The sequence below is a fragment of the Muntiacus reevesi genome, chromosome 1, assembly GCF_963930625.1.
Source record: "Muntiacus reevesi chromosome 1, mMunRee1.1, whole genome shotgun sequence".
Lineage (NCBI taxonomy): Eukaryota > Metazoa > Chordata > Mammalia > Artiodactyla > Cervidae > Muntiacus > Muntiacus reevesi.
In genome coordinates this window covers 64,032,507-64,054,200 of record NC_089249.1, presented here as the reverse complement: position 1 = coordinate 64,054,200, position 21,694 = coordinate 64,032,507, and the positions used below count along the sequence as shown (strand labels likewise).

General features: G+C 46.1%; 2 protein-coding genes across 4 annotated transcripts in view; one reads left to right on the top strand and one right to left on the bottom strand.

Moving 5' to 3' along the window:
* STYXL2 (serine/threonine/tyrosine interacting like 2) overlaps positions 1 to 3,061 on the bottom strand; it is a 60,093-nt gene extending 57,032 nt beyond the window's left edge. The window contains exons 1-2 of one of the 3 annotated variants that reach the window (XM_065946245.1): positions 2,935 to 3,061; positions 2,176 to 2,301 (exon numbers count right to left, since the gene is read on the bottom strand). In XM_065946245.1, coding sequence (XP_065802317.1) covers positions 2,176 to 2,285 — 110 coding nt within the window. In that variant the 5' untranslated portion in view covers positions 2,286 to 2,301; positions 2,935 to 3,061. Of the gene's footprint in view, positions 1 to 1,974; positions 2,137 to 2,175; positions 2,302 to 2,934 lie in introns of those variants that run through there. The other 2 variants (XM_065946253.1, XM_065946236.1) reach the window with 2 other exon arrangements.
* A 2,641-nt stretch (positions 3,062 to 5,702) lies between these two features.
* Positions 5,703 to 21,694, top strand: part of GPA33 (glycoprotein A33) — a 50,310-nt gene continuing 34,318 nt past the window's right edge. The window contains exon 1 of the mRNA XM_065924712.1: positions 5,703 to 5,795. Coding sequence (XP_065780784.1) covers positions 5,753 to 5,795 — 43 coding nt within the window. The 5' untranslated portion in view covers positions 5,703 to 5,752. The remainder of the gene's footprint in view (positions 5,796 to 21,694) is intronic.

Below are 21,694 nucleotides of genomic sequence, written 5' to 3'. Positions count from 1 at the left end.
TCCTCCTCTCATTGAATAGGAGGTTTTTTTTTTTTTTTTGAATAGGGACAGGGGCTGTTATCCTGGTCAGACCATGAGGAGCTGCATTCAGCTCCGAGGTGGACAGGGCATACTTTCCAGAGAGCCCAGCCTTTGAACTTTGCAGCAATTGGTAAATGGGATTTCAGGCTGTTTCCCTGGGAAGTCAGTAAGTTTGGTCTAAGAGTGGGAAAAAGGAGACATGAACATTAACTGTCTTGAGAGGCTACAGTGGCTGAGCCTGCTGTGTGTTAACAAGCCCACTTCTTCTTTTTCCTGGGTTCATGGACTATCCTCCCTTACAAGAAAGCATGGCCTTGCTGAGTTCCAGCCAATGGAACATGGTCGCACAGAGTCAGACACGACTGAAGCGACTTGGCTTGCATGCATGCATTGGAGAAGGAAATGGCAACCCACTCCAGTATTCTTGCCTGGAGAATCCTAGGGACAGAGGAGACTGGTGGGTTGCAGTCCATGGGGTTGCACAGAGTCGGACACAACTGAAGCGACTTAGCAGCAGCAGCAGCAGCAGCAGTGCTTAGTCGCTCAGTTGTGTCCTATTCTCTGCGACCCCATGGACTGCAGCCCACCAGTCTCCTCTGTCCATGGGGATTTGCCAGGCAAGAATGCTGGAGTGGGTTGCCATGCCCTTCTCCAGGGGATCTTCCCCACCCAGGAATCAAACCAGGTCTCCTGCATTGCAGGCTAATTCTTTACCAGCTGAGCTACCAGGGAAGCCAATATGAGTGGAAGCAAAATGGCCATTTTCAGGCCTGGCCCATAAAACCCTCCTGAGAGAATCTCCATTTTGTCTCAAGACTGATGAACACAGTCACTTTTGAAGTCAGGGCTTACAGTGGAGGATCTACAAGACAAAAGGAGCCTCAGTTCCTGAATCACTGCTCAGGTACCTGTTCTGAAACACACCTGAGTGAGAAAAAAAAGTCCATTTGCTATAAGAGCTGTCATTACTCCAACTACTACATGAAGCCATCACTTACCCTAACAACACATAAACCTACCTATGCCTTGTCTGGTAGCATAGAGGAGGAGGGCTGTATTTTAAATCTCTCAATCCTGACAGTTTCTCTAAGTGGGAACATAAGCCTGAATTTTAAGGGAAAATTCCTGAAGCTCCATTCGGTCACTGTGGCCTGGCCCATCATGGTGATGAGCACCTACATTTGCTCCCATCTCACTCCAAAGGGGAAGCCTGGTGAGCCCCAGAAGCAGGAGCCAGCAAGACCCCAAGAGACCCAAGGAACAGGAAAGTCAAGCAGAATCAGAGATGCTCTGATGTGAATTTACCTTGAAATATTCTGAGTCTTTTCTTCCCTTTTTCTAGATAAGGTGACATAGGCTCAAGAATTAAAGTGATTCTTCACTTAAAATTTGGTGACAGAGTTAAGATTAGAAGTCAGGTCCCCTGCTGTTAGTTGCGGCAAAAGAAAAAAAAAAAAGGCACACACACTACTGCTTTAGCAAGCAATTAAGTATTTCTTTGTTGCTTTATGGTTTTTCTTAAAATTGTATGCAAATTTTTCATTCTACATTATCATATATCCTCCATGATTTTATGTAAAAGAAACTTTAAAATTAATTGTCACAAAATAAAGAAGACCCTCCAGGAAGCACACATCCCAGTGGAAAGACACAGCCTGATCACAGATACAAAATTACCTTAGTACTAGAATTTGGTGTCTTAAGGGCTTCTTCCTGCCCTAATGCCTTCTCTTATCTATGATCTATGGTCTATCATCCCCATTCCAGCCTTATCTCCCTCCTAGGGAAAAAAGTACTATCACCCAAGGACACCTGCCAAACTCCTACTCACCCTTTGAGGTTCAAGTCCAACATCATCTCCTCTAGGAAGTCTCCTATAAACCTTCCAAGCCCAGGTGATCCTTTCCCTCTCCACATCAACTAAACCCTAAGCATGCTAATTCTGGCACTTACCAAGCCATGATGCAATGTGTCTGTTTGCAAGTTTTTTCTTCCATAAAGTATAGCACATAAAAAAATTTGCAAACAATGTTTGCTGAATGAGTGAACTTAAGGTTATGGCTGCAGGCTCCCTGGGGTCCACTTGTCATCACGCTCCCTAGCGCACTCCATGATGGCTGGAGGGAGGCCCGCACTCAGCAAGCGCACACTTACTGGCTGGGGGAGGGGCTCCGGAGGTACCGGGCCTGCACAGCCCTCACGTTGGCTTCATCCTCTTCACTCGGGACTACCTGCTCCTCTTCTGGGTCCCCACTGGTTGCCATGACAGCCTGTCAGCCTCTGTAGGTTTAGCGTGAATAAGGCAGTTAGAAAACCTAGTTCTGGAGGTTTTGTGGGGGTCAGGGGTGTGTTGGTGATGTCACCTCAATGGAACTAGGAGTGGGAAAGTCACCACATGTTAATCAGCTGGTGGGGAAACAGCTCATGAGGAAAACCCAGTCAGACTTGATTCAGCTAATATTATCAGGACACCAAAATGCCATGTAAACATCCACCTTGGAGTCATGAGATTTAAGAAGTGATACCATGGCTCCTTCCACAGGTGCCAGCAAGAAAGCAGTGAGGGGAGTCCAAAGTTTGCCTTGACTAGAGCTTAAGCTGAACAAATGTGTATTCCCCAGACCAGAAAGGTCTTTCTCTGAAACTTCTGGGTATACACACTCTCTCTCTCCCGCTCTCACACAAGTAGAGACACCTTTTGTCTCTACTGGGAAGGTACCTTCTTCAGCGACTCTAACCAAGGCCACAGGAGCCACTGCCTTTGGCTCAGGAGCCATTCCACAGCTTATGAAGGAACGAGACCCCCCAGGAGCTGGTCCCAGACGAGGCCGGGCCCTGACACTCAGGGAAGAGCTCCTCGCCTTTGTTTGTAAGCCCTGGGCTCACAGGACGAAGTGAAGGGAGAACACTCACCGCTGATCTGCCTGTATCTCCACACCAGGAGGGCAGCCACCCAGAGGCTGAGGGACCCAGACAAAATGGCCAGAGGCTCCGACCAGTGAGACGGACCTCCCTCCTCTCGCCCGTCTCCTTCTCTGAGGCGCAGGACAGCTGTTCACAGGAAACCTTAGCTGCCTTCTAAATTTAGCCTCTGGCCCCTCAGCCTGGCAGATCTCTGAGAGGAAGGCATGCAGGCTCAGGACTACTCAGACCCAAACGTGGGCCCCACTTAACTCTTTCCCTCCTGGCTGTTTCTTTGGAAACTGACCTTGAGCTGCAGAATTGGGAGAAGTTCATGCTTCACAGAGAGGCCTAAAGAATAGGTTTACTTTGGGCTCTCTCTCCATACCTCCCTGCCTGGGGCTGCCTGTTCAGAGTGCTTCCAGAAGATAATCTAAAGCCAAGGATCTAGAAGAATGAATTAAACTGTACTTTAACCCTCTGTCAGCATAGAGGGGTTTTGGGGAAATACCAGATACATAGAGAGGGGAGGATCCTCTGATAGATGTTGGGAGAGCACCATGGTGAGGCTAACGGGTAGTAACTGCCTGTGACCAGGACTCCATTTCTTTGGAGAGAGATGACTCTGGATACTGAACTGGGCAGTTGTGTGCCTCTTCCACAACCCCTGTCCCACACTCATCCCATATCATCCTGGGTGATATAAACACCCCTTGAACTTCATAAACTTCAAATGAGTTTATAATCCATCCTACTCCACTACACCAACTCCCATCAACAGTACAATCAAAACAAAGCCCAATAATCCAAAAGTTCATTCCCTCACCCCATATTTTCTGTAATGACCCCTATCCCTTCATCCATCCATCTGCCCATTTGTCTACCCATTCAACAAATACACACTGATATCCACTATGCATCCGGCTCTGATGTGACCAAAGTTAGTAAGACACATAATTACATGCTTAAAATGGTGTTTCTTCCCAGCTAGGTGGAATAATGCCTGGGGCATAGTATCATTAGCAACTGGCCAAACAAATGAATGACCTCATAGCTTATTAGAAGGAATGAGACAGAGACCAAAAATAGCTCAAGCACAAGGCAGAATGTAGTCAGTTAGTGTCCTAAGAGAGATCCAGAGTGCTGTGTGAGTTCAAAGGAGGGAGAGAGCCCTTCTGACTGAAGAAGTCAGGAAAGGCTTCATGAAAGAACAGATAATACCTGAACTGGGCTTTAAAGCACATATCGGATTGCAGCAGCAGATATGGTGAGGGGAGGATTTCCAGAGGGGATGACGTGGAAAAAGTTTTAGGGCAGCAGAAATTAATTTCATATAGCGATTAGGGCTTTGAAGAAAGAAAACAAGGTTACGTGCTGAGACTTGGCAAAGCGGAGATGGGAGCATCTTTGGAGAGAGTGGTTCAGGAAGGCATCTCTGGAGAAGCACATGGTACCACCATTGACCAGTTGCCAAACCACTGTCCTGGGCATCAAAACAGGGGCTCAGTGAGCAGCTGCGGAAGATGGAAGAAGGACCACAGCCGAGTAACCATGGGGTTCAAGGTGCCTCCAGACTTCAAGGTTCCATGAGGATGAAGGCTTCATGAAAGAACCTCAAGGTTCCATGAGGAGGGAGGGATGGAGAGGGGATGGGAATCAGGCAGGGGGCCAAAAAGTGGCATCAGGTGGACAGACTGCCAGCATAAGAAAGCAGAAGGTGGGTGGGAGGTGAGAGAGGGAGAAGCAAGAGTGAATACACCTAAAAGTGGCAGCAGATAAAGCAGGGACCACTCAGGAGGAGGGGGTGACAGAGGGCCTCTGTTTTCTTTCTAACCTTAATCACCACCCTGAGCTCACAGAGGGTGACTTCAGGATCACTAGCAGAGTGGACTAAAAATCAGAAAAGCACTTGCTAGCTGTGTGACCATAGGTAACCCATTTAGCTTCTTTGAGATATAGAGCCCTGTCTGTGGCATAGAGAATCGAAGCACTCATTTCCGCACTGTGTTCTGACCGCCCAGGCCAAGGTGGGTCCCCTTCCACGGCCAGTTCTGTGTCATCTCCCAGGTCATGCTCCCCACAGCACTGGCGATCTTTAAGTGGGGTGACCAGCTACCTCAGTTTCCCTAAGACGGAGGCATTGCTGGGACATAGGGCCTTCTGTTTTAACACTGGGGCAACCCCAAGCAAACTGAGATGAATCAGTCATGGTATTTCTGGCTGTCTTGTTTGACTGTATACTATTTTCCTCCTCAGTCAGATTAGCAGTTCTCTGGGTAGAGACTTCTGGTCTTCCTCATGACTGTGTCTCTAGCATGCCGTGGGGTGGGGGGAAATGAAAAGGAAGGGAAGCAGAGGAACAGATCATAGTATGTCTCGAAGTGTTTCGGCAATTGTGGCCAACACCCTTCTTTTATTGAGTTTGAAAGCCTTCCTCTGAGATCAGTTCCCTTTATATTACAAGGTGGCAACTTCCTGTCTCATACAGGTAAACACGCATTATAGTGAGAAGCCCAGGACTTTGCCCACCTGCTAAATGGAGAGAAGGCAGGGGAAGGAACTGAGAAGGTGAAGGTTCCTGGTGGGGCCTTTGGGGGGGTGGGCGGGGCTGGAGTCTAGCCCCACAGGTGAGCTCGCCTGTCAGTCAGCTGAGGGGTGGGGCACGGGGGCCAGGCTGGGCAGAGGTGGACAGGAAGGGAGAAACTATAGGACTGACCGGAGGCTGGGCTGGGCCAGAGGCCGCTGCAGCTTTAACCAGTCAGCCCCGACTGATTCAAGACCGGAGCCCACCAGTGCCAGGCTGGGCTTGGGGCAGAGAGGAAGCAAGACCATGGAGGGGAAGATACAGCTTCTGCTGTGGGTGCTTTGTGCAGGTGAGTCGTGCCCGGGGGTGGGCAAGATAGGGGCCGAGTGCTGAGGGTCTCCCAGACACCCCCAGGGAGGGCCTCGAATGACACAGTGTATTCCCTCAGGGCAGAATGACATGTTCTGTTGTTGAAACAGCAGGTTCCAGGCCAGAATCAGAATTTTTTTTATTCTCACATTAGTAAATAAAATTTGAGCCCATTTCTGGAATGAAGAATTCATAAGGGTCTCAAAACTATATTTTCTGATTCCAAGTCAAATCATCGGACCAAATGTATTAATAAAATCTGGAAATTGGAACAAAATATTTAAAATCAGGGTTTTTAAACCCCAGAAAGGCCAGGATGTGTGGATCCAGGATTTGTGTTCACTACCTGAGATTTTGGAGGAGGAAATGGCAACCCACTCCAGGAATCTTGTCTGGGAAATCCCATGGGCTGAGGAACCTGCCAGGCTACAGCCCGGGGGGTTGCGAGAGTCGGACACAACTTACGGATTAAACCACTAATACGTGAGATTTTAACCATTGCCTTAAAACCAGAGAAAGAGGCACTGGTGAAAGTGGTAACGTCTGTATCACATACGTGGAAACTGACGCAGAGAGACAGGACTACTCACCCAGTATCATTTACAGGGCAAGAGAAGACTAAGCCTTCAAAAAGCGACCAGTTAGAAAGGCCCTTTCCAAGGGTCAAAGCTCTTTAGCTCTCTTCGCACTCTGGTCTCTGAAAGCTCAGAACATGGGGAAAACCCCACATAATAAAAAACAGACATTCATTAATATAATGGTAGACTCCAACTCAAGTGCTAGATAGCCAAGTCATTGTGTGAGGATCCATGGAGTGTCTAAGGGTTAGGATGGAGGTCTTGGCATTAGACTCCTGGGAACTGACGCAAAGTAGAATGAGCAAGCAATCTGAGAGATAAGGGTTGGGGGAATTTTAGGAACCATGCTGAAAATCTCATCAGCTTGCAATTTATTTATTTATTTTAAAATTTGGCCATATTTTAAAACTAAAAATATTATTTTTCTTTGAATGAAAGATTCTTTAAATTCTGTAGTGTTTTACAATGGTCAAATACTTTACATACATGATTTTATATAATCTCACAATAACCCTTTTTTATCCTACTCCTATCTTGCCCTTCCTCTTTTCCCTCTCCCCGCTGGTAACCACTAGTTTGTTCTTTATATCCATGAGTCTGATTCTTTTTCATTTTATTCATCTGTTTGTTGTATTTTTTAGATTCCACATGTTATATCATACAGTGTTCATCTTTCTCTGTATTAGCTTGCAATTTAGAAATTATTGTGGGCTTCAGGGATCTAGCAAGACTAGGGTATGTTGTTGAATCCAAGTCGATGTGCCCCATGTACAATGAGGCTAAATAAACTGAAATACTGGAGTGTGGAAGAGAAAGTTTTACTGCAAGGGCCATAATTGGAGAAGGGGTGGCTCATGCTCAAAAGACCTAAACTCCCCAATGGGTTTCAAGAAAGCATTTTTAAAGACCAGGTGAGGAAGGAGAGTCACAGGATGCGTGATCAGCTTGTGCACAATTTTCTGTTTGGCTGCTGGTGAGGTAACAGGGTGGTGTCACAGGGGTTAACATCATTCTCAGGCTCCAGTAGCTCTCGGCGGCGCTGCATGCTCACAGTCATCAAAGACTTCCTTCCATTTGGTAGGGGTTTCAGTAACTTTAAAACAAATCAGGAAATGCGCATCGTGTAGTGCTGTCTAGGTTCTTCAGGGAGGAGGAGCTAAACATTCTGTGACTGCTGTATGGCTAATTTAGTGTTTAAATTCTTACCAGTTTCCCTGGCCCACCTGCTACTTTTGCATTCACTCTTGATTCAGACTTTTATGACTCAGGGTAGACCTGGAAGACCACAGCTTTTCCACAAACAAGGGGCAGGCAGAGGACATGCAGAGAAGGATCTGTCCTGGGCAGTCCCATAGGGTCCTGCACAGTTACAGGAAGAGGTGAAGAGTTCTGCCAGGAAACTTGGGAGCCCTAAGGCCTGGGAAGTGGAATGGAACAGGGTCTGATTTAGGGCTCACTTTTCCACTTCTACAGGCAAGCTCCAAACCAGTTGGCCTGCCAGCCCAGGGTGGTTCTCCCAGGTGCCCAGGTTTCCCCAGGTTCCCCTTCTTTCCCCATCTCTCCAAACCCAATCTTGAAGCTGTTGTTTCCTCGGGAGAGTCTGGTCAAACTTGGAGGCCCTGCCAGAAGGCCCATCTGACTGGGGCAGAGGGGCCCTTGTCATCAGGCTAGAGGACCTACTTGGTTCATTCTTTCATCCAAACAGCTCTTTACCAAGCACATAGTTTGTGCAGGAAACACAGGAGTGAGGGGCCTGGAATGAATTGCAGTCATCAGGGAATCTGTCTCAGCTATCACCTCCAGACCCAAATGACGTGCTTCAAGTCTCGAGGTTAGGAGGCTGAGAGGAAATGACCATCCTTTCTGGGCTGGGCCAGCAACCTATGATCCTCTTCTCCAGAGCCTAGAAGTCTCTCTCATGCCTTGCCTCCTCCCCGCCTCCTCCCCTACCCACCCCTGCATTTGCTGGCTGCAACCCGAAAGCCATGCACGAATAAAAAGAAGGGATTTGGGCTTAGGGAAAAAATAACCCAAAACAAAATAGACTGAAAAGTGGCCCTAACTGTGAACAGCCTGGAGCAGTACATTTCACCTCTTCCTGTGAGAAGGCATGTGACCCCTGGGTGAACTCATCCAGTGGAACCAGTTCTTGGGATTGTGTTCAAACACACTGATAGAGTGTTCTGCCCCCATCCACTTCCCTCCGCCTCCAAGTCTGGCACCAGTGGCTCATCACCTTTGCCTCCATACTTTATACTGAGGGGAAGGGGCTGGAGCAGTGGAGCCGTGGAAGCTGGGCTTGGTGGCTAGCTCTGGGTATGTGTTTGCCAAGTGGAAATGTTTGTGGGTGAAATAGTCATTTCCAAGTGTAAGTGAGCAATAAAGGCCTTCAAAAGTCAAACATAAAAGCTGTTGGGTGAGACTCACCGCCATGGCTCAGAGAGGACACCAGAGGAGGAACAGGGAAATTAGGGAGGGCTTTCTGGAGGAGGTGGAGATTAAGCTGGATTCCAGAGGACCTACTAGCTCCCCTCGTTGTTCTGTTCTTCACCTGAACTTGCTCAGTAACCACTAAAATTTTGCTGATGTCTTGGGCAAAGTACCATAGCAGCATTAATGAAAACAGGCCCCAGGACTCATCAGACTTTGGGGAATCAGAATAAAATCACATTAGGTCATATGAAAGGTTTAACAGAAGGTGGTGCATTTGAGAATTTAAAAACAGTACTTACACCAACTAAAAGTCAATATGACGATTCCAAAAATGTCAGTGACATAATACCTCTCCCTCCCTGGCAGATGTTCCCACCCGCTTCTCCTCTCGTGTCACAGGCACTTGAGAAGGGCAGGCCCTCTTCCTTAACTGACTTTAGCATGAGGCAAATTAGTTGCCTCAATAAATATCAGTTTCCTAATCTGTAAAATGGAGAGGGCAACCTATACTCTATTAAAATGCACATTGTAACTCCCATTTGATTATTAGGGATAGCAAATGAGGTTGTCAATGTAAAGACCCTAGATTCAGTGCCTGTCACATAATAAGCATTCAATAAATGCCCATTATTATTGTTGTTGTTGTTATTAGTATGGGCAAGTGTAAATTATAGGAAAGTAACTAGACTTTGTTGATCAACTGGCTGATCACTCTGACTTGGCAGACATCTGCCAAGAGAATGAGAGTCACTGTGGATGAAGGATTTTGTCACCCCTCCCAAAGGCTGCTAGAGAAAACATACCAACTTGTGTATAAGACCAGGCTCTTCCACTCTGGGGATTTTTTCAGCCACCAGACTCCATGAAAGATTTGACATAGTAGAAGGTACAGCTGCAGGAAAAGAGAGGCATAAAGAGGAGTCCACCAAGGGGAAAAAAGTCTCTGAGACTTTTTTGCCTGGAGTCACTAAAATCTTTGAAGACTTGATAAAAAACATAACCAAACAAAAAGCCTTACCTTCCTTGAACTAGAGGAAACCTCAAAGCTTAAATTAGAAAAGCAGAAAGTACTGCTTTTCACCAAGAAATAAGGGAATCTATCATCCCAAAATATTTAAGATGAGAAAATATTTTTTTTTCTCCTCCATCTAAAAAAAAATTTCAATAAGCTCATGGATGATTCATCCATGATGGGTTTTTGTTGGGAACTATTAATAAGTTTCAAATTTCCTATCTTTCTAAAGTTGATCATGCCATTTTAGAATCCTTCCCCAGGGGCCTTTGTTAGAGCTACAGTCCCCAGCAGGTGAATTTCCCTACATGACTTAGATTTGCCCAATCTGAAGTACCATGTTCCTGTTAGTCACACAGGCTTGGGAAGTGTCCTGAGACCTTCCCTGTCAGAGGGTGGCATATCTCAGCCTCGTGTCCCTTGCATCTCTGAGTCCACACAGTGACCTGGTCCAGGCGCCGAGGTTTACCAGGCTGCATCTCAAACATGTACAAAGATGAGACCAGATAAGAGAGTGGCCTTGGACCCAGTTCATCTTGACCCCATGAGTGCGTGCTGAGTAGCTTCAGTCCTGTCCGGCTGTTTGCAACCCCATAGACTATAGCCTGCCAAGCTCCTCTGTCCCAGGGATTCCCCAGGCAAGAAAACTGGTGTGGGTTGCCATTTCCTCCTCCAGGGGATCTTCCCGACTCAGGGGTCGAACCTGGGTCTCCTACATCTTCTGCACCGCAGGCTAATTCTAAGACAGTGGCCTTGGGCCCAGTTAATCTCCACTCCAAGAGGGTGGCATTCACACCAGAGCCAGTAGTGTGGGCCAGTAAGTGCACTGCAAGATGGCCAGGCTGGCCTTTCATCTCCGCCCTGGCTCTAAGCCCTGTTGCTACAGCAGACCCCAGGGTGTGATTCACACCTGGAGCCTGGGGAGGGCCTGTTGGTGCCTGAGCACAAGTCAGAAGCCAGTGCTCACGGGGAGGGCTCGTGTGCCTGGGGAATTACACTGTCTGCCTGTCAGAGACAAATCAGATTAAAATGCTCCAGTCCCAGCTCCAGCCTTGAAGTGGAAAGAATGCAATGAATGGTCACCCTAACAGTGGTATGCCTGCAATGAGTGATGGTTTAGGGCAGTGGCTGCCACCCAGGCAGCCCATCAGCATCCCCTGGGGAATAAAAGTACACATGTCCAGGCCCCCCAGACCCTCTGAATCAGACTCTGGCCATCTCTTTGATTATGAAAATTTACCCAAGTGATTCTGATGTGAAAACCTCAGTTCAGAGTTGCCTACTGGACCTTGAGGAAAAATAGGTTTAATGAATAGCTGTTTCTGTGGCTGGGGCTGATACTCTGCATGTGATTTGCAGCTCAACTTTGCAACATCTGGCTGCTTCCCCGAATTAATGCCCAGCCTCTAAATTGATGTCTTAACTCACACTTTCATATGCATAGAAGTCATCTGGAGATCTTGTCAAAACATAGACTGATTCAGTAGGTCTAGGAAAGGGCCTGGGTATCTGAATTTCTAACAAACTCCCAAGTGATGTTGCTGCTCCTCCAGGGACTACAGTTTGAAAAACAAGGCTCCAGGGAAGAGCTGGTTGATGGGCACAGGTGTGATCTTCATCTTGCCTTTTTGCCCTCTGGGGCCCCATCCCAGGGTCTTGGTAAGCACGCAGCAGTGCTTACTGTGGTGCTGGGTAGCGGGGAGGAAGCCTGGGGGAAGGCGAGCCTGGCTCAGCAGGTGCTTGTGTTCCTGGCGAGGTCTAACCCTGATAGTCCCTCCCTCCTTCCTAACATACTCTAGCCTGTCGGTCCCCCAAGATACACCCATTCCTGGTTCTCCTCTGGCATTCCTGGGCTAACCCTTTCACATCTCCTTTGCAGCTTCATGCTTCTCGGCCTGCCATGAAATGTTAGAATTCCCTCCACTTAGACACTCATCTACATCTGCATCTCTAGTTGACACCCATTCTGACTGGGCTTCCCTTGTGGCTCAGCTGGTGAAGAATCCGCCTGCACTGTGGGAGACCTGGGTTCAATCCTTAGGTTGTGACAATCCCCTGGAGAAGAGAAAGGCTACCCATTTCGGTATTCTGGCCTGGAGAATTCCATGGACTGTGGAGTTGCAAAGAGTTGGACACAACTGAGAGACTTTCACTCACTCACTCACTCATTCTGATTGACCCACATTTGACCCCATTTTTGTCTTCAAACTCAATCTCTCTCTTGAGCCTTAGACCCATAAATCCAAAAGTATGCGTGACTTATCAATTTAGATATCTCAGAATCAGTTCAAACTCCCAAGTTGTAAACCAAACTCACGATCTTTGTTTCTGCATCTGGGTCTTTTTCAGTGATCTCTACATTAGTAAATGACACCCAATCCCTCCAGGAATGAAACCCAGAAAAATAGGAGTCATCTGTTACTGTTTTCTATTGCTATATAATTATCTATTCCAAAACTTAGTAGTAACTTAAAATGATAATAACAAGCATTTATTTTGCTCACAAATCTGCAACTTGGATGGGGCTTGGCAGGGACAGCTTGTCCTTGCTCCATGCGGTGTCAGCTGGGTGACTTGATTGGGGTTGGAAGACCCAATTCCAAGACTCTGGCTCACTCGCTGGCAAGTAGTTGTTAACTCTGGTTCCTCTTTTTGTGAACTTCTCCACAGGGGAGCTTGGGTTTCCTCACAGCATGGTGGCTAGATTATAAGCGTGAACATTTAAGGAGATATAAGGTGGAAGCTGCCAATAACCTAAAGTCTGGGCCCAGATATTGACCCCGCATCTTTTACCATACTTCCACCATGTTCTATTGATCAAGCAATCACAGAACCTAGGTTCAAGGGAGGGGGCATGAGTCCTTTTGATGAGAGGAGTTCCAAAGTATTTTGGGACCATATTTTAAAACCACCGTATCACCCTTGACAGCTTCTTCTCCTTCAGCTACAAATTTAAGTCATCACTATGTCCTGACGATTTTAGCCCTCCAGTATCTCTTAAATCTATTCATCTTTCTCTATTCCCTCTGACACCTCTCTGAAGTAAGCTCCCTCTCCTAAGCTGCTTACATAGTCTCCAGCTGGGCTTGTGAGCCGGTTTTGCCCCTTCTATCTGCTGTCCACCCTGAAGCCAAAATGATCTGTTAAAATAAAAGTATGACCGTGATACTGCCCCTACTAGGAGCTATTCAGTGATTGCCCATTACTATTAGGATAAGTTTCCTCATATAAATATATCCTCATATTGTGAGGATAGTTTCTCCTAACTCTTATTTAGACTCTGTAAACCACTGGGACATTCTTCCAAATTCCAATATTTCAGCACCTAGAATGTCTCTACACTTTTGATATTACAAAAATGTTTGTCACATTACATCTTGCACTTCTTGATCTGGAAAAATATTATCATCAGACCTCTTTGTAGGGTCAGTACCTTCCTTTTTTCTGACTAACCTTTAAGTATCACAAGCTCTTTCTCTCCATAAAGCCTTTCCAGGTAACTGTAAGCCACATTGTTTTTTTCCTGATTTGACTTTGAGGTCTCAATCACTTTTTTTTCTCCCATCTGATTTACTGCCATTTAACCTTCCATCCATTTTGGCACCTGTTTGCCTAAGCAGCATGGGGACAAGAACTACTGCTTTTATATATATATATACACATATACATACATACATACATATATATATATATATATATATATACACATTTTTTTTTCTGTATCATAGTTTCCAGAACAAGTGCTCACAATCTATTTGTGAACAATATATTTTGGTTTTCTAGGATCAAGTTATAGTTTTCTGGTCCTCTTTTTTTCTCCAAATATTTTTATTGGGCTCTCTCCTCAAATATAAAACTCCCTTTAATCCAGCTAGGGTATCCATCTTACCAAGCATTCTCAGATACTATTATTGACCTTTAAATTATGAGATTCTACCATGTGCGCTAAACATAAACAGCTAGATTCTTGTTCTTGATGATTGATTTTGAGTTTGTTCTGCCTACTTATCTCCTTTATAATTTTTCTTTTTGTCCCTTCCAAATCTAAGTTAACTTTCTATCTGGACAACTTTGGCTAAGAAGCCAAACTAGGCTTCTTTACAACCAGCACTCACCTCTAACCAGCCCCACTGCCTCCGCCAGTGCCCATTTCTAAGCCCTCTTTTCTTAGATGGCCCCCAGAAAGCCTAGGGTAGGCCATGCGAGCTCCACTCCTGAAAGGCTACTAGCATCCTGTGGGCCAGACATTGCTGCTGTTACTGTCAGTCGTCCAGTCATGTCTGACTCTTTGTGATCCTATGGGCTGCAGCATGCCAGGCCTCCCTGTCCCTCACCATCTCCCAGAGTTTGCCCAAGTTCATGTTCATTGCATCAGTGATGCCGTCCATCCTCAGATGCCCTCTTCTCCTTCTGCCTTCGATCTTTCCCAGGGCCTTTTCTAATGAATCATCTGTTTGCATCAGATGACCAAAATACTGGAACTTTAGCTTTAGCATCAGTCCTTCCCGTGAATATTCAGGGTTGATCTCCCTGAAGATTGACTGGGGGCCAGAGGAGGACGGGCTAAAAGAAGATGGGCCTGAAGAGCTGGCACGGAGGAGTGAGAAGGGCCAGAGAAAGGAGTCCAAAGACAGTGGCGACCATGAGGCCCATGGCTGAGCCCCTAGCTCCACTCTGACCAGAGCCAAGACTGCTGAGCATGGGATGTGGTGGCCTTACCTTCAGCATCAGGACCTGGAAGTGAGCTTTGCTGTGACACAGATGTGGAGCGAGGGGCACTGAAGAACGTGTGTTTGGATCGTGCACTTGGATTTGCCTCCTTCATTTCCAAATTGGAAGTATCTTACAAACTATGCTGATGTCCCTGCTTGTCCCTTTATGCTCTCCACCAGGTTCCTTGGGTTGAAATCAATCATCATACTCAATTTGTGAGAACAAAAATCATATCGAGCAGGATATTGTCAACCAAACCAGGAAACTTTGATAAGAGACAGTGGCTGAGAGCATAGCAGTGCCCTCCTTGTGATGAAGACTGGGATAAAGATTTGTTGCAGCAGATCCTGTTTGTCTGGGGCACAGCCAGCTAATACAGTAACACAGCCCTGCAAGCAACTTAGGTACGAAATGTAAGCTTAATCTGGCTTCACACACCCATGTTCTCAAGTCTCTACCCTATGTTCTGTCCTGGAAATGCACAGTAACAGATATCTATCTCATCAAACGCCAGACCCTAGAGGACTCTTGCTTCTTCCTGCTATCAGTAGGTTCTTCATTTTTCTCCTAATTTAATTATCTAAAGATAAACATCAGTGATTTTCAAACTGACAAGTGCTCACTCATTCAATGCAAGAAAGAACCCTCATACTCAAAAGAACTGTTTCAAATAGATGTAGATAGTGAAAACACACACACACACACACACAACCCTCAATTGCTATCATGGCCTGTTAGACTTGGGCCCATCCCACATTTCTGACCACGCTGGGGGAGGTATAACTTTGGAATTGCTTTCTAGGAGAGTCCTGAAGGGTGAAGTTTAGCAAATAGCAAAAATTGTCCTAAACTGCCTTGAGGGCACAAGTATGAAGTTTGTACTTGGCCTCTGTTTATCTGGAATCATCACAGGAGGCTAAAGGAGTCACAGTCTCTGCCCGCCCCCCCCCCCCCGCCCCATTGCTGCACATCGGCTTGAGTTTCTGGAACATGGCCCACCTTCTCCCGTGCCCTGACCTCTGTACATGCTCTCCTCTCCTCCTCTCACCTCTCCCCCTCTTTTATTGTGGTTCCCTCCTGCCCATCCTCCAACGTCAGCTCCTCAGGACAACCTCTCCTCATCCCCACATCCTCTATTATAGCCTGTCGTTGACTGTGTACCACTGGTTACCATGATGGTTTTACATTTCTCTCTGTGATTGTTCATTTACTATCGTTTGACTCACACAGAGGATCGGACACCACGAAAGTGGGAACTGTGTCTGTCTCTGCTTGCCATCTTCCCCCAGAGTCCAGCAGAGCCCTTGGAACACAGGTGCCCAGCAGCCATTTGCTGAGTGGGTGTCAGTGAATGAGCACCCACCCCTTTGAACCTCAGCAGGCAGCAAGCTGGTTTGCTCTGTTTCCTGCCTTGTCTTTCTTCCTTTGCCTTTACACTATCCTTCTCTCCAAGCCTCAATTTCCTAATTGCATTTTTTAAATCAACATTTATCCATCCTGTGTCCCCTTTCTAGGGATGAATGGGTGAGAGGGAATACAATAAGGAAATGTATTTGCCCTGCCGTTAAAGGAAGAGAGTCACTCACTGTGTCTTCCCTCCCTCCCAGGCAGCTCTTGCATTCCTGGGAAGATCCCCTGGAGGAGGTCATGGCAACCTACTCCAGTATTCTTGCCTGGATAATCCCATGGACAGAGGAGTCTGGCGGGCTCCATGGAGTTGCAGAGTCGAACATGACCAAGTGACTAAGCGTGCGCGCGCACACACACACACAGAGTGCCTTCACTCAATGGTGGGAATTTTGGTGTTGAGACAGCCAGTGGAGAATCTATTTGACTTGGAGGTAAAGTTCAGTTGCTCCTCAAACCACTCCACCTTGGCAACACTCAGGTTTTGTTCCCATATCCCTAACCCCTGACTGTTGAGCTTGTCTCTGTTCCCAGAGCACCCTGTCCCCGGAGCACCCTCTCTGCCCAGGGCACCAACTGTCACTCTTGGAACCCGCCTCCTGCCTGGGGCTCCTTCCTCTCCTGCCACTCAGTGACCTTTGGGCTGCTTCCTTGTTCTCTGCCCTGGTGAGTCAGGGACACCATAAACACCTGGCATAGGCAGAACACGGCGACAGACAGATCCTCCCACGCTGAGAGAGAGCACAGAGGAGGAGGGCAGAGCCCCCACTTGGAACTCACTTCTCCGCTCCTGCCCACCAGCTGATCTCTTTCTGCACACACGGGCACAGGTACCTCTTGCCATGGGCAAGGCTAGTCCTCCACCTATGCCCATACCCACCCAGGCAGGAGTCATGCTCCATCCGGCTTCTCCTTTTTTTTTTTTTTAAGGAGTCACTTCTTTTCTAGGAGCTCCATCCCTGTAACCTAGGAGCTGCTCAAGTCTCTCCATCTTCCATTCCAGAGGGGGTGAAAGAGACCTTCTCAAGATCTTTAATAGCCTTCTGACTCCAGCTTTCCCATTTCTCTGTGTTAGGCAAGCTCCCTGACAAAACAGTCTGTCCCTACTTCTCTACTTCCTTATTTCCTACTTGGCTTGTAGAAATGTAACTCAGTTTAATGGTTACAGGAGTACTACATGTCTGCCGCAGAATGTTTGGAAAATAAAAATATACAAAGAAGAAATCCAGAATCCAGAGATAACTGCTATTAATTCTATACTTTGATATATTTTCTTCTAACATTTACTTTCTTTCTGTGACTCTGTGGAAGTGGGATACTGTTATATGCACAGTTATGCACCCTGCTTTACTCTCTTAGATACACAAGTTCAACAGTGTGAACTGAGTCCCTTGGGAGCTATTTCAAGTCCCACCATCTCAGTAAGGCTTTCCATTAAAATCCTTCTTCTGGATCCAAACGCAGTCCCTCCTCTCTCTCCCTACCTCCATCCCTTCACACTTCACTCCTTAACACTTGCACTGAACACTTAATTAGGCTTTGTTAGGATGCTGGCTGACAGAGACTGCTTCCTGGGCAGAGAATACAAACCACTGGACAAACAAGGTCTTATTAGCACACAGCTCTGTGCAGACACCTTGGGGTGGGAACTGGCAAGTGATGAGTACAAGAGAAGTCTGAGACACAGACCCTGCTAGAAGGAGCTGCCATCTGATGAGGGGAGGCAGCCTGCACACATAGACCCAGGTTGACATGATAATAATGTGTGCATGGGACACAAGCTCTCTGGAGCAGTTCAACAAAGCCAGTAACGACTGAGATGGTCCTGGTGGATTCCCCAAGAAGGTGGGACATGAACATGCCTCTAATCATTTTCTCATGCCTTGCACTAAATTAGGGCCTTAGGACCCAGGTTGACATGATAATAATGTGTGCATGGGACACAAGCTCCTTGGAGCTGCTCAACAAAGCCAGTAATGGCTGAGATGGTCCTGGTGGATTCCCCAAGAAGGTGGGACATGAACATGCCTCTGATCATTTTCTCAGTGCCTTGCACTAAATTAGGGCCTTAGGAAAAATTCATTAAATTGACCAGAATGTATAGATTCCTAAAGATCTTTGTTGAAAAAAGACTTCCACAAATGTCCATTGAGTTCTAACCCCTCCTCCCCACCTCTCCATCTCTCCTTCCCCAGCTATCGTTCTGAGAGCCTGCAAGGGTCATTTCCACCTTGGGGGACAGGACAAACCAACATGCACGTGCACGTATGAGCTGCACCCCTTGCCCTAGAGACCAGCACTTTCTCACTGTAAGAGCTCTATCTATCTAGTCTTAGGGCACAAGGGGTCCCTTCTGGCCTCCAGCACCTCCTCCCTAACTAAGATTGTGGTTTCTCTGTGCAAATGGATTTTCCTAAGTGGAGGCATTACTGCCAGTTTCCCAAGGGTTCCCATAATGTGCTGTCTTTGCCTCAAGCAGCCAGTTCCATCAAGCATTTCATTAGCCTCCTTGGATGTATTGCTTTCTAGTTAGCTCTCAAGAGACAGTTTATTATCTTCTTAACAAACCTTAATTATTTACAAGCAATTCTGGAGGCTTCAAGCTGGGTCTTCACACCCCAGTCACTTAGGGAGTTTCAACGACCTTTACCATTTCCACCTGGGGCCACCTGCAGACTTGGTGTCCCCTCTCTGAGGCTCCTTTGGTTATTTATTTGATTTTTTTTTTTTTTTTTTTTTGACATTTTCTAGCAACTAAGTTTCTCTGGTTGTAAATCCTACCCATCTTTTAAACTTAAGTTCTCTGTAACTCTTTCATTTTGCTGGCAAAGGGCACTTAATTGAGCATCTCCTATGTATTAATTCGGCACTTTATTGAGCCCTGAGGGTATGAAAATGAAAGAAGCACAGTGTAGCGGAGGAGAACACAGGACAATATGGAATATGGACGCAGTTCTTGCTTATGTGCCAGAGTAAAGGTTGTGCATGCTAAGTACGTTGTCATCCAACCCTCACAACCTTGAGTTAGGTAGCATAATTAACCTCATTTTATAGTCAAGGAAGCTTAGGTACAGAGAAGTTAATTAAGTTGTGCAAGGCTGCACTGCTAGGAAAACTAAGGATGAGGGTGCCAGCCTGGGCAGTTTGGCTCTAGCAGCTGTGCTTTTGGCCACTCTGCCATGTTGTGTAATAAACTTTCTTGAGCGAGTACTGGGATGAAGGTACTCATGGGTGGTACTTGGGGCACAAAATTCTGAGATTTTGATCCCTTCTTTGCAGGCGAAAGCACCTACTCTCCCAATTTGTATGCCCTTGGGAAGGTTAACACATCACCGAACTATTAGTTTTTAACACCTTATGGTGAATTAGCTTAGACAGATGGTCTTCATCAATATCAGAAGAGCCCAGAAGAGCCTTGGAAAAAAAAGAAAGGAGAGCAGGAGGGAGGAGGAGAGAAAGAACACTTCTGGAGTAGGAGAGACACAGCTGTTAGCAGCAACAGGATGTGAGAGTGGCAACTACGGGGAAGAGGGTAGGTTCTGGGCAGCTGGAAAGAAGATGCCCAACGTGGGCCTGTACAAAAAATAGAAAGGGAGGTTGTCGGGAGTCTCTAGAAACCAACTTCTCCACGTCCTAGTGTTCTGATTATAGATTAGATATCCTCAGCCGGTGCTTTTCCCTCATCCACTGGGTAGGATGCAAAGATTCCATAGAATGTGGGTCACAGAGCTAATAAACAGTAAGCCTATGGGAAGAGGTGAAAGGAACTGAGCTTATTACAGTTTATTACAGAACTAGGAATGAGAAAGCTGGTGATTACAAACATCAGAATACTCTGAGTTTATGATGGGAAGTTATTAAGAAGTTAAGCCAGAGGTCTTTGTTGCCAGTAACGTCAGAACAAGAGGAAACTGACTGAATCAGTGAGAAGGATTTAGATTAGCTATGGAGGATTCCCAGTGATGGCTGTTGGCATGAAGTTCTTAAACACAGGATAAATTCTCATCTAGGATTATGGAAAATGTAAGTGTGCCTTAGGGCACAGGATTGGCCTTTAAAAATCCTTCTCAGGTTTACAAATAGCATTTAAATAGCACTCTGTATTTGCTCAAGATATTTTTCCTTTCTTTATGAGTTCTTCCTCATTCATTCATTTCAATCTCTTCTCTCACAAACTAACATAAAATGACTCTAACTCGGTGTTATTATGATCTTTAAAAATGATCTATTCCTTTTAAATTAATTAACCTGTTTATTTTTCACTGCACTGAGTCTCTCTTGCTGCTCCTGGCCTCCTCTCTAGCTGCGGCACGTGGGCTTCTCACTGTGGCGGCTTCTCTAATTGCAGAGCATGGGTTCCAGGGTACACAGGCTTAGTTGCCCCGCCATACGTGGAATCTTCTGGGACCAGGGATTGAACTCATATCCCCTGCATTGACAGGCAGATTCTTAACCATTGGACCACCAGGGAAGTCCCTTGATCTATTCTTTAGTTATCATCATTAGTAATTATTATTTATTTATGATAGTTCACCCATGGTGATGGTGATGGTTTCTCTTGTGATTAAGTTCTAATTAAGGATGCACCTCAACAAAAAACTATGAGATGAGAAAGTAAAGTTATTCAATATGTGTATATATATATATATATATATATATTCATGTTATTTAATTTTCAAACAACCCATTTTTTAAGCAAGCACTCTGGCACAGAGAGCTTAAGTCAGTCGCTCAAGGCTATGTTTACATTTAGTAGATAGAGGAACTGGAATTCCAAAGAGGCGTTCTAGCTCTGAAGCCTGTGCGTTTAAACTCAGTGCCAAGCTCCCTCCTGAAATGGCCACAGAGAGGCTGTGTATTAAATGCGGACTGGTTAGGAGGGGTCCAAGATGGCTACATAGAAAGACCCTGAGCTCACCTCCTCTTCCAGTCACACCGAATCTACACCTACATATAGGGCAATTCCTCCTAAGGAAGATCTGCGGGCTGATCAAACAGTTACTACATATAGAAGGACAGCATAGAAATGAGTAGGAAACACAAAGATGTTGTATCCATGTGAACCCAATCCCTAACACAGAAACCAATAAGGAGGGTTATTGCTGATGGGCCCAAGTATGGACTTGCCCACCTGAGAAACAGCGTAAAAATCAGCAGTTTGAAGGGCACCCAGACTATATGGGAAGGAAATCCACTTACTAGAGCTTCAGCCAAATGGGCATCACTCACACTGTAGTCACAGGCCCACTCAGATTCACGGGGAGGGGACGCAGACCCCAGGTCGTGATGGAGGAGAGTCGATGTCACATGGTAAGAATGTATGTGATGAGAGATGCTGGTGTGACCACACTTTCTCTCACCATTTTTTTTTTTTCTGATAAACTTATGCAGAATAAGTGCCCCTGGGAGTACCCTCTCTCTCTTTACCTTGACTTAATCTTATTCAACAAATTTACCATATATAAGTGCTCCATAAGTATGTATTAAATACTGACTGAATTATCATTACAACAAAAGAAGATGGGGGAAATATTTATTGAGTATGTTCTGTGTACCAGGCATTAAGCAATGCATTTACATGTTATCTCATTTAATTCTCCAAACAGTCCTGAAAATTATCAGCGTTCCTTTATCTGGATGAGAACTGAGGCTAAGAAAGTTTACACAATGCCTAAGGGGAGGGGTGGGGCTGAGGCTCAAAGCCAGGCTTTTGCCCACCACACAGGCTGCTTAACT